The sequence below is a fragment of the Saimiri boliviensis genome, chromosome 5, assembly GCF_048565385.1.
Source record: "Saimiri boliviensis isolate mSaiBol1 chromosome 5, mSaiBol1.pri, whole genome shotgun sequence".
NCBI classification, from domain to species: Eukaryota; Metazoa; Chordata; class Mammalia; order Primates; family Cebidae; genus Saimiri; species Saimiri boliviensis.
The window spans coordinates 133,523,667-133,535,742 of record NC_133453.1 but is presented as its reverse complement, the minus strand read 5'-3'; the positions used below and the strand labels follow the sequence as shown (position 1 = coordinate 133,535,742).

At 42.2% G+C, this 12,076-nt stretch overlaps 1 protein-coding gene across 4 annotated transcripts in view; it reads right to left on the bottom strand.

The window, feature by feature from the left end:
• ABHD2 (abhydrolase domain containing 2, acylglycerol lipase) overlaps positions 1 to 12,076 on the bottom strand; it is a 110,678-nt gene that overhangs the window by 42,125 nt on the left and 56,477 nt on the right. For all 4 annotated transcript variants that reach the window (XM_010349828.3, XM_074400003.1, XM_003921632.4 and 1 more), the window contains one exon: positions 1,590 to 1,765. In XM_010349828.3, the coding sequence (XP_010348130.1) occupies positions 1,590 to 1,765 (176 nt within the window). The remainder of the gene's footprint in view (positions 1 to 1,589; positions 1,766 to 12,076) is intronic.

The window sequence follows — 12,076 nt, the reverse complement described above, 5'->3', positions numbered from 1 at the left end:
GAAAAGGGGAAAAAGGGCTGTTTTCTTAGCGTATGTCTTAGGTATAACTACTGCCTTCTCCAGAAGCACCTTTGACAATCACTTCTGAGGGCAGGAGTGACGGAAAATCATGAGCAAGTAAAAGGGAGAATCACTGTTCTGCCCTTTTCAACTTCCCATATTGGTCTTGGTAGGAAGAACAGATGGTCCAACTAAAATCTGTACTTTAGTGGCAGAAGAAAAAGCATTAGAAATAAGGGAAGGAAAATATTTAACTGGGTATGGTGGATAAATAAATATTGGAAAGACCAGCTACAGATTTATAAACACAATGTGAGCTCCTCGCCTATTCATTTATTCATCGCTTCCATGACCATTTATTAGAAGCCAGCTATTCTGGACTCCAGGGATTCCTACATTCTAGCAGATAAACAATACACAAGCATACAAATAGGTTTACAGAGTAGAAGCTACCATGAAGAATTAGAGCAGGAAGGCAAGATGAATTTACTGAGGAGACACTAGTTAGGGGAGTTAGGGACGGACCCTCTGAGGAGGTGGCATTTGAGCTGAGACATGAATGACAGGAGGAGGCTGCCATATGAAGGTCTGGGGACCAGCATTCCAGGCAGAGGAAATATCAATTAAATCTTCTTCACCAGCTACTCAGCAGTTCTAGCCACTTTAAATATCTAATATGTTTCCTGGAGTTTACCCATAAATAAATACTGAGCTCCTATTAAAACAACAACAACAAAAACAACACACACACACAAACTAGGTGCTTTTGAATACTACAGAATGCAAAAGACATGTTCTCTTCTGGTAGAAACAGCATTCAAATGGATGCATGCACCTAACCCCACTTCCTCAAAAGTCTTCATTATGAAGAATTTTATAATGAATGCTTACTGTACAGGCTAGACAGAACAATGCCAAATTCCAGCAGCAATTAAAATTTCAGTTGTTTCTCAGAAATTAGGTGTCCTAGACCATTGCATGACAGATAATGACCTTAATGTGTCTTTTTGTCCAGTGAAAGCTAAGCAAAGGGATCTGGACATCCTCTTTATCTACTGCTATCCAACAAACGCCAGCCTATACTGCATCTCCGAGCTTCACTTTCCTCATCAGTAAAGCAGTGATGGTAAATAGCAGCCTCACAGTGGTGAGGATTAAATGAGGTAACAGTATATATGAACCACTGAGAATGGTCTGGCCTCTGTTGCCATCATCAACCCAGAGGCTTGGTCCTGCGGTGCCTGGGCTCCAAGCACTCCCTAATTCCCTTACATCAAATTTCTGTATTTCACAAGAGGATTAAAAACTATTCTACAGTGAGTTCTGAAGAGCTTTACATGGTGACTGGCAAATACATGCTGAAGCTAACTGGGAGCGGCTCCTAAAAGCTGAATCCAGGCAGACTTCCCAACAGCCCCAGATGCCACAGGTGGAGTCAGTGGCACGAGCATTCATGCTATGCTGTCCAACAGCTCCCCGACGCCATGGGCCAAATCAGTGGCATGAATATTCACACCGTGCTGTGCTCTCCACCAACTAGGGCTCCTCCTCCGAGTGATGGCCCAATTACACAACCTAAAGCAGCTCACCTCCAACACACTGCTCAGCCAAGGGCTCGAAGAGGTCGAATGTAGAAGTGGCTCCATCAGACATGGTGATGAACTTCCGGTGCCCATAAGGATGTGGTGACCTCACCCTTCCCATCTTCCCATACAAGGCTGTCTGGATGTGTCCACTTTTCCCCCAGATCAACGGTGGAATATATCTAAAGAAAGGACAAGGGAAGTTAATTTTCTGTACATTCCTTGAGCAATGTTCTGAAAACTCTTTTAGCAAAAGTCTTTCAACCTATTTAAGTTTTTTCCTCGCAAATTCTGCACACAAAACATAAACATGAGGTTTTTATTACGTTACATCCATGCCATGATTTACACCTTTCCCCATTTACTAACATACTCTGAATCAGATTAGCTTTAGAAATCAACCAGGACATGTATATAAAGAGAACATTTCAATTTAGGGTAACTGTTAAGTAATTCAACATGGGTTATTTCCATAATATAGAATAAAAAGCAAGTGATACATTTGGAACACATTCTAACTTCACAGGTTAGCTTATTATTAAATGAGTGGATGTATGTGAAATAGCACAGCACCTATACTCATGAACTGCTCACTTCTTTCCCTAACAAGACAGGCCACAGCTACAGTGGTTACTCCATCAGCCAAACCTGCTGTTCTCAGTTATGCTGGGAAGGGCTGCAAACTCTTCTAAGAGCCTAAAGATGCCTTGTGGGGTGAGGGCACCACTGTATGCTCTGGCGAATGTGCTGTAAGGGCAGTGCAGTGTAAATATTTGCTGGATTGATTAAGGATAAAGGCTTGTTAGCCTAAGCAAGGCATGAAGCCTTGCTAACAATCGTCCATTGTAAAAACACAGAGTGACTCTAGGCGTTGGTAGGAAATGCAAGAATCACAAATAGTTAATTATAGGGAAAAGAAGATGTTCCAATTACAACTAAGAAATGATTATGGTTTACAACCACAGTACAAGATGACTCCATTTACTGAAACTGCTGTTGGTTTCTCTTCCATGGCTTTTGGCCTAAGCTTTATGGTTGTCCAGGATTCGTATCCTACATAAACTGGAGTTATATAATATAAAATGGTAGTGGCATCATTTCCCTCTGTACTATATGGCAGTGGTGAGTGTTTTATTAACAATTACCTTAACTTACTTGTCAATTCCTGCCTATCATTTCTCTCAGAACCAATGATGCCCAAAACCCTTTTTTGATTTACTCCTTGTATGTGTGTATAATTAATTACGTCTACACAAAATTAAGAGAAGTGAAGCTACCACCTTAAGTAAACCAGTTCCCAGAGAAGCTTCCTTTTCAGGGGAGGGAAGGAGAGAGGAGAGGTATTTTAAGACCTTAAAGACATGAAGCCACTTGCCAGCATAACACCACAGGTGCAAATATCACTGTAGAAGCCATGGCATTTGGAAAGCAGGCGAAGGCATTTATAAGAGCTGAGTGGATTATGACAGTAACAAAAAGCAAGCTTATAAAAATGTCAACTGGACAACTGAACACTATGTAAGATTTAGTTACAGAATTTATACAGGATTTCAGACTACCAAGTTAGATAATAAGATTTGCACAGAGGGAGGACTATCCAAGAAATCAAACTTTTGATCACTCCTGGAGGAACATTTAAAGAAAATTTTGTTTATAAAATAAATTAAAAATATAAATATGCTGAGCTTAAAAATGTCAGAAGAATGAGTAAATTTCATATGCCTACCTTCTGATCATGTTTAGAATACAATCTCAGAAAATAGAACAAAAGAATAAAGTAAAATTACCTTTTGGCTATTCACAGATTTCACACATAATGACACATGTGACCGTCCTGATGCCACATTCCCAGTTTAGGGTCTAGTCATCTCCTCAGCGTCTTGGCAGCCTCCTAGTCTCTAGTCTTGCTCTCACCTAATCCATCAACCACCCGCCAATGGAGGGATGATCTCAGCACACAAGCCTGGCCCCTGCCCTGCACTACATAGGTCCTCACTTGGCCTAGGAGGCCATCTACACCCTTGTACGCATTTCACTTTCTGCCTAAGCTCAAACGAACCTAAACCACCAGCCCCAACTTCACCCAGAACAGGTGCACATGGTGTGGAACTACTTTTATCTGAGAAGTCTTTGCTCAAGCTGTCTCCTTTGACTGGAATGGTCTCTAACACCCAGTGTTTCTTTGGACCAGGCTTTTACTTGTCTTTCAGGACTCACTTCCAGCCAGGTTGCTGGGGGAGTTGCCCCCTGTTCGTGCACAGCTCTGTCCTAGCACCCAGGTGGCTGGATTACTTTAGAAGCTCTTTTCAAGCAAACCCCTCCCGCTGCTCATTCACCTCCAGCTCTATCCCCAGAGCACTGGACATATATTACACACCTCGGGGAGATTTGCTTCAATGAACAGAATATAGACACACTTAGTAAATCTAAAAGGACAAATGTTTTTAAAATACACAAATATATATTTAAAAATAATATGTGGGCCAGGCACGGTGGCTCAAGCCTGTAATCCCAGCACTTTGGGAGGCCGAGGCGGGTGGATCACGAGGTCAAGAGATTGAGACCATCCTGAGCAACAAGGTGAAACCCCGTCTCTACCAAAAATACAAAAATTAGCTGGGTATGGTGGCCCGCGCCTGTAATCCCCACTACTCGGGAGGCTGAGGCAGAAGAATTGCTTGAACCCAAGAGGCGGAGGTTGCGGTGAGCCGAGATCGTGCCATTGCACTCCAGTCTGGGTAACAAGAGCGAAACTCCATCTCAAAAAAAAAAAATAAACAAAAATAAAAAATAAAAATAAAAATATTATGTGCCATAATAATGTGAATTCAGCTATTACATGATTGGCGTTTGGCTACTGTCCACTTTCCAGTCTACCTAACCCCGTTCTCAGGATGGGGTGCAATATTTTTCGAGAGAGAGAGAGAGTGTGTGTGTGTGTGTGTGTGTGAGTGTATGTGTGTGTGTGTGTGTGTGTGTGTGTGTGTTAGGGATCAATTGCCTCAGAATCACTTGGGACTTTCTCAGTTCAATGTAAGGTCAATTATAAACAGTGGAAGTCTCACAAGGTTTAATTTTATAATACCACCTATTGATAAAACACCGTTTTTAATTAACTTAATAATACAATACCAGAGTTTATGAAACTGAATTTTTAGACTGCATATACTATGGTGGGGTTCAATGTATAGTTGTTTGTTTATATAACTCATCCACAGACCACAAGAAACAAAAATTAAAAAACAATGAATAGGTGCCCAGTCGCATGGTTTAGGTTCAGAAGGAAATATGGATCAAAACAAGAGTATTTTGAAATTTATATAAACAAACACAGAAGAAATGCTGCTAAAATGGTACATGAAGGAATATGCTGTTTCTATCTATGAGGCAGTTTTTCTGAAAACATAGCTGCTAATCATTCCGCATATTCCATCTTCCGCTAGTAGCCAGATTCCCTCCCTGTGATCTGGACTGGCCTGTGGCTTGTCTGGAGTTACAGAAGGTGGCAGAAGGACTGCCATGCCAATTTAGGCCTGGTCCTTAAGAAACATGGCAGTTTTTGCTCTCTCCTCCTAGGTAGCCTGATGAGAGGGCATACAGAAGACACTGTGATGGAACTGAGAGGTGTGTGTATTTTACATTTTGTAGATACTGCCAGGTTGCCCTCTAAAAATGATAGGTCCATTTATATTAATGAAAGTGCCTATCTTCCTCACCCTCATTAACCACTGGCATTATTAATCTTTCACATTCTGGCCACTTTGATAGGCAAAAAATGGGTATCTTGTTTCAACCTGTGTTTAAGGTGGATCCAATCTATGGTTGAAAAAAAGTTGCTGGGGCCGGGTGCAGTGACTCACACCTGTAATCCCAGCACTTTGGGAGACCGAGGTGGGTGGATCACGAGGTCATGAGATCGAGACCATCCTGGTCAACATGGTGAAATCCCGTCACTACTAAAAATGCAAAAAAAAAAAATTAGCTGGGCATGGTGGCGCGTGCCTGTAATCCCAGCTGCTCAGGAGGCTGAGGCAGGAGAATTGCCTGAACCCAGGAGGCGGAGATTGCAGTGAGCTGAGATCGCGCCATTGCACTCCAGCCTGGGTAACAAGAGCGAAACTCCGTCTCAAAAAAAAAAAAAAAAAGAGCTATCGCACTACCCAATTATAAACATACTTCCCAATGTTTCCTTCTATTGCTTCTATAGTTTTAAAAAACATATTAACCTTAAATCCACTTACTTTCATAAAATGATGTGAAAGGAAGATATAATTCATTTTTTTCCAGACAGATTAGTTTATTCTCCTTGCACAATAAATGGTCTATCCTTTCCCTATAGATTTCAGTTGACATCTTTAAATAGATACCATATTCTCAATTAAATATTTGGGTTTAATTCTATATTCTCAATTCTAGCTCACTGATCTATTTGTCTATTCATATGCCAGTATGACACTGCTTTAAGTAATAAAGCTTTATGAGATACTGTCATCGTTGATAGTGCAGGCTGCCTTTGTTGTTTTTCAAAATTTTCTTGTCAGGTTTCAGCATTTTATTTTCCAGATGAATTACAGAATTAGCTTGTTTAGTTCCATAAAAATTTTTGTATTTTTGATTGGAAACACACCAAATAGATATTACCTAGGAGATAACTGACACCTTTAAAATACTGATGTGTCCCATCCAAAAAAATCTCTCTCCATTAAATTCCATAGTAAAACTTTATTGCTTTCTTCATGTTTTACAGGATATTCCATTTTTACTACCCTAATTTACATGTCTTTCTGTCTGTATTTTTAAAAGCTATTCTTGAGTTGATACATCCGGGCAAGTTTTACCCTTAACTCCCTGAAAGTAGGAACAACATCTTCCACTTCTTTACTAATCCACGCGGTATTGTGTCCAATGTTGTGCTGTGGCCAGTGGCTAATAAATGTTTGTTACTAACAAACAAGCTGGGCCACAACAAAATATAGAGGCCACCCTGTCCTTATCTTCTGAGCCTTTTTTTTTTTTTTTTTTTTTTGAGACAGAGTCTTGCTCTGTCGCCAGGCTGGAGTGCAGTGTCGCAATCTCAGCTCACTGCAATCTATACCTCCCAGGTTCAAGTGATTCCCCCTGCTGAGCCTCCCGAGTAGCTGGGACTACAGGTGTGTATCATCATGCCCAGCTAATCTTTTATATTTTAGTAGAGATGGGCTTTCACCATGTTGGCCAAGATGATCTTGATCTCCTGACCTCTTCATCTGCCCACCCTGGCCTCCCAAAGTGCTGGGATTATGGGCATGAGTCAGCACACCCAGCCTTCTGAATCTATTTATAATCAACATCTGGCTTACTAACAGAACTGCTCAGTGAGAAAGACCACAAGGGTCTGGCCCTCCATACATATATACGTATGTACACACACACACAGACACACACACACGTCTTTAAGCAGATGAAGCTCACGTAGGCAAGGACAGATAGTTGCTGGTGTTTTAAAAAGAGAGTTGATAACATGGGGAGAAATACCAGATATAGGTCATGGGGGGAGGAAGGCAGGAAGGCAGCAAACCACCTTGCCATGTATGTACCTATGCAACAATCCTGCATGATCCGCACATGTACCCCGGAACCTAAAGTACAATTAAAAAAATTTAAAAAAATAAAAAGAGAGTTGAAAAAATAAAGTTGACTGATGCTCATCTTTGCCTTAAATCAGTGGGTGATCAATTCTTCCTTACAGTATCTAAGTCCCTTGGCTATAAAGCAAACTATCTTATACTAGTGATTAAACTCAGACTTCACTGTTATTTCCTTTGGTTCTCCCTAGTACTTCTCTACCAAATTAGCATGGGACTTGGCACACAATAGATGTTTACGATCTGTTGTCTGAGATTGAGTACTCACCTCTCAGCAAGTTGCAGCAAGTCCTTTCCAGTGAACCGAATGCCCATCAGCAGCTATTCCTTAGCATTTTAAGTTTCTATCAGATAGGATGCATTGCTTAAAGCAACCAAACCCAACTCTGACTAACTTACTAAAACGGTACACAGAAGGTTGCTGGGGTGTCCACTAAGTGGAAAAGAGACTGAAGAACCAGGCTTGAAACAAGCGCAGGATCCAAGAAAGAACCCAGGGGCTGCTCCAGAGATGTGATTTTTACACCATCAGGAGCAGTGTCTCCCCACCCCACTTACAAACCCCACTCAAAAGTCAGTCTCCTGTTTATCTCCCAAAGGCTCGTTCAATGAATCAACTCATAATAAAACCGGCAATAGTTAAAACTGCATGTGGTATCACTGAGTACTGGGATTGTCTAAAAATTGACAAAAGAATCTAGGTCTAAAAACATTTAGATCTGTAAAATTTAACTTAGAGAATTGGATAAGGTAGAATTAATTGCCACAAGAGAACCTGCTATAGCAGAAGCTATGGTTATAATACATGACATGGACAAAAAAAAAAAAAAGATTAATGACTCAAGTCTTTGTAGTAAATTTAAATGAAAACCCTGATGAAGATAAAATTTAACTGTGTTGTATTAAAAAAAAAACTCATCATGTAATCAAACTGGCTCAGTAGACTTGTTTCAGAAAATATTTTCTCAGAGAAAATTCTTTCGTGTTAGCCTAACTCTGATGAAAATATTTATATTCAAAATGTCACTGGGTTCAACCCCTCCTGCATTCAATGGAAATGCAAGTGGCTAGAATCCGACTGGTACTCCATTCCTGCATGCTCCTCCTACCAAGCCCAACCCAAGACAAGAGACTTGAGACCAATAATTGCAATGATATGAGCTAAAAAGTAATGAAGTGGATGGGGAAGAAGATCTCAAAAGCGGTGATGGCTCAGGGGCTGTGGAGGGGAAGGCTGGGCAGGCCACTTGCTGAGGAGCTCCGTGGAGGTCCTCTGAATAGTCTGGCTTCTCCATAACAAGGCAAGAATAAGGCTCATGCTTTCACAGAGAAAAAAAGAATGGGAGGAAATAGTTGCCATGCTCTAATTTGGCTGCAAGAATAGATACATGCTAAGGCAAATGTTACTGGAATCTCACTACAGCAAATAAATTATGTTACCTAGAGTAAAACCTGGGGCCTCTCCCTTTGCAACTTAAGACACATTGAGGATGTTCTCCCAAGCTCTTTAACAAAGGAAGTCAAAGATGTTTGAGGAACTAATCTCAGTGGCTCTAGCATTAAGAATTTATCTTGCCGGGCGCGGTGGCTCAAGCCTGCAATCCCAGCACTTTGGGAGGCCGAGGCGAATGGATCACGAGGTCAAGAGATCGAGATCGTCCTGGTCCACATGGTGAAACCCCGTCTCTACTAAAAATACAAAAAATTAGCGGGGCATGGTGGCGCGTGCCTGTAATCCCAGCTATTCAGGAGGCTGAGGCAGGAGAATTGCCTGAACCCAGGAGGTGGAGGTTGCAGTGAGCCGAGATCGCGCCATTGCACTCCAGCCTGGGTAAGAAGAGTGAAACTTCGTCTCAAAAAAAGAAAAAAGAATTTATCTTTTTTCTTTGAACACAGCGTAATAAATAAAACTTATTTTATTTATCTATACAGCACTTCATAGTTTTTCAAAGTATTTTTTTACACGATCTCACTTGCCTTCAATGACAATTTTGTGAAATGAGCAGATATTGTTAACCCCATTTTCCCACAGGGACCCTGAGGCCAGGGAGTTCATGGCTTGGCCACATTCACACCGCTAGTCGAGAGCAGGGTTGAGACTTCAAGTGGGGCCTTCACCACTCTGTCCTGGTCTTACTTGGATGATAAAACAGACATCATGAGGACAGATAGATGCTTTCATTCCAGAGACTCCTATGAGTCTATTAGTCATCTTTAAATATATTAGTTATCTAGAACCAATGTAATGAGACTGAACATATCTGGAGTAGTCAACAGCCAGTCTTTGCCTTTAAAAATATATCAAATTAGCATGTATCTATTCTGGTGCTAGCCATTTTAAAGGTCATCTTGAACTAGGGGCTTTTCAGAAGCATGGAGCTCCCTGGTAGATATTCCTGATAGAGATCTATTTATTGAGGAGCTGGTGAACATGGGCTTCCAAGCCAGAAGCTGGCACTAAACAGGAGAAGGGGTAAAGAGACCAAGTTCTGGGGCTCAGGCAAGTAAAAACTCACAGTAGTCACCACAAAGAGGAATCACTCAGGAGAAACTCTCTCTTCCTGCTTTAAATTTTTTTTTTTTTTTTTAAGACAGAGTTGCCCAATCTGGAGTAAAATGGCATGATCTCTGCTCACTGCAGCCTCTATCTGCCAGGTTCAAGTGATTCTCGCGCCTCAGCCTCCTGAGTAGCTGGGGATACAGGCACACGCCACCACACCTGGCTAGTTTTTGTATGTTTAGTAGAGATGGGGTTTCACCATGTTGGCCAGGCTGGTCTTGAATGCCTGACTTCAAGAGATCCACCTGCCTCAGCCTCCCAAAGTGTTAGGATTACAGACGTAAGCCACTGCACCTGGCCATTCTGTTTTTATAGCAGGGTCACATGTCACCCGCAGCTTGGTTCTCAAATTAAAAGGTGAAATTATCAGACTGGGTGTGGTAGCTCATGCCTATAATCCCAGCAAATTGGGAGGCCAAGTGGGAGGTTGCTTGAGGCCAGGAGTTCGAGACTATCCTGAGTGACACAGAAAGACCTCACCTATGCAAAAAAAAAATTTTTTTTTTAATTAACTGGGTGTGGTGGCGCATGCCTGTGGTCCCAGCTACTTGGGAAACTAAGGTAGGAGGATCACTTGAGCCCAGGAGGTCGAGGCTGCAGTGAGTTATGATCGCCACTGCACTCCAACATGGGTGACAGAGTGTGACTCTGTTCAACAAAAAAAAGGTCAAACTAAACTATCAACTATAATCAAGTTATGACCTGAGCATCCCTTAGACGGACACACTGTCTCTAAGCAAGGGGAGCCAAAGCAGTCCTCCTCCAGTGCTCGGAAGATGGCTGGGGTGAGGGTAAGCAAAGAAGGCACTGGTGGCTTGAAGTAAAGGCCATGTTTTGGAACAAAGGAAATGGAAAACAAAAACACATCTTTAAATGTGAAGATACAGCCAGATGTTCCCTCTTGCAGGAGAGACACACGGGATACAGCCAGATGTTCCCTCTTGCAGGAGAGACACACAGGCCCCAGTACTACTGGAGGTGATGCTGAGGCTTTGAATGGAGAGGTGGCAGAAGGGTCAGCACAAATAAGGTGGTGTATGTACATGTGTGTATGTGTGGGGTCTCTCTCTTAACGTGTAGACTTGAATTTGCAAAAGTTAAATGTACATATGTAACTCCATTATATATTAGAAAGCATATCAAGGTAATAGCTAACTATATTGTAATGTTAAAAAGAAAGAAAGAAATGCATTTTTATCCCCTGCCGAGGGAACTTCCAGCACCGAGGAGTGTTTTTGCCAGATTCTGTTAGGCATCCACAGCCACCTCTGGTATTTGCCTGGAAATCACTCCAGAGGTTTATTTAAAAGGTCATCCAGCAGAATGAATGGCTGTCTCCTCCAGGGCTCGTGAGTTTAACATGTCAGTACCACAGGTCTTTCCCTAGAACTTGAGGAAGAGAACTGCTCACATAGCATGTGAGTGGAAGCCTCACAAGTCCACAGGTCCTGACTGTTCCTAACACAGGCTGCTCAGCTCTGCAAACCCAGCTGTGTCCCTTTACACTCTGCCTGCAGACTCCCCTCTCTTTCTGCAAAACCCAAGTCCAAAGGGACTCTTTGGCGACAGAGGCAAAACACAGAGGAGTCACATCATCCTGGGAAGCCCTCCCAAGAACAAAACGCTCTCCATCTGGTCTACAGAGTCCTGCCACATGGTCCCCCAAGATAACTGTACACTCAGGCAGCTAGTGATGTCTTTTGCTGGCTGCATACCGATACTCTGGCCATATTCAAGTCAGGGGCTAAGATGGATGTTTCCTCAGTTTCCAGAGAGAATGCTCATCTCCACAGGCCCTCCACTCTGCTTACTTGAATACACACATTCAAGGGAAGAAAAGCAAATTTTTCATCTCAGAAAAAAATATTTTGTCCACCGAGAGAAAAAGGTGACCTTTACTCTGACAAACAGATTTGTTTCGAAAGTGACAGCACGGACTGTGCTTACCCAACCATGAGTGTGTTGCCGGCACCTGGGGCAAACCAAAGATGTTGTCAGAACTAAGCTGCCTCTACCTATATTTTCTTTTGGCTCTTACATATTGGTTTAATAAAATTCAACAAATACGAGTGCTGTGAGGCATACAGAGATTAGAGCAGGACGCAGTGCCCCCTCGATAGCTTTCGTAATCTGAAGGTAGGATGCATGATGAATACACAGGCAGCTACTGTCACAGACAAGAGGAGTGGACAATGGGTCAGAGGGACAGAAGCGGACGATACCACGGGAAGACAATCACAAGGCTGAGAAGTACCAGTTTCACTCAGTGCCATGATCTCAGAGAGTAGGGACATTTCTGAGCACCAAAT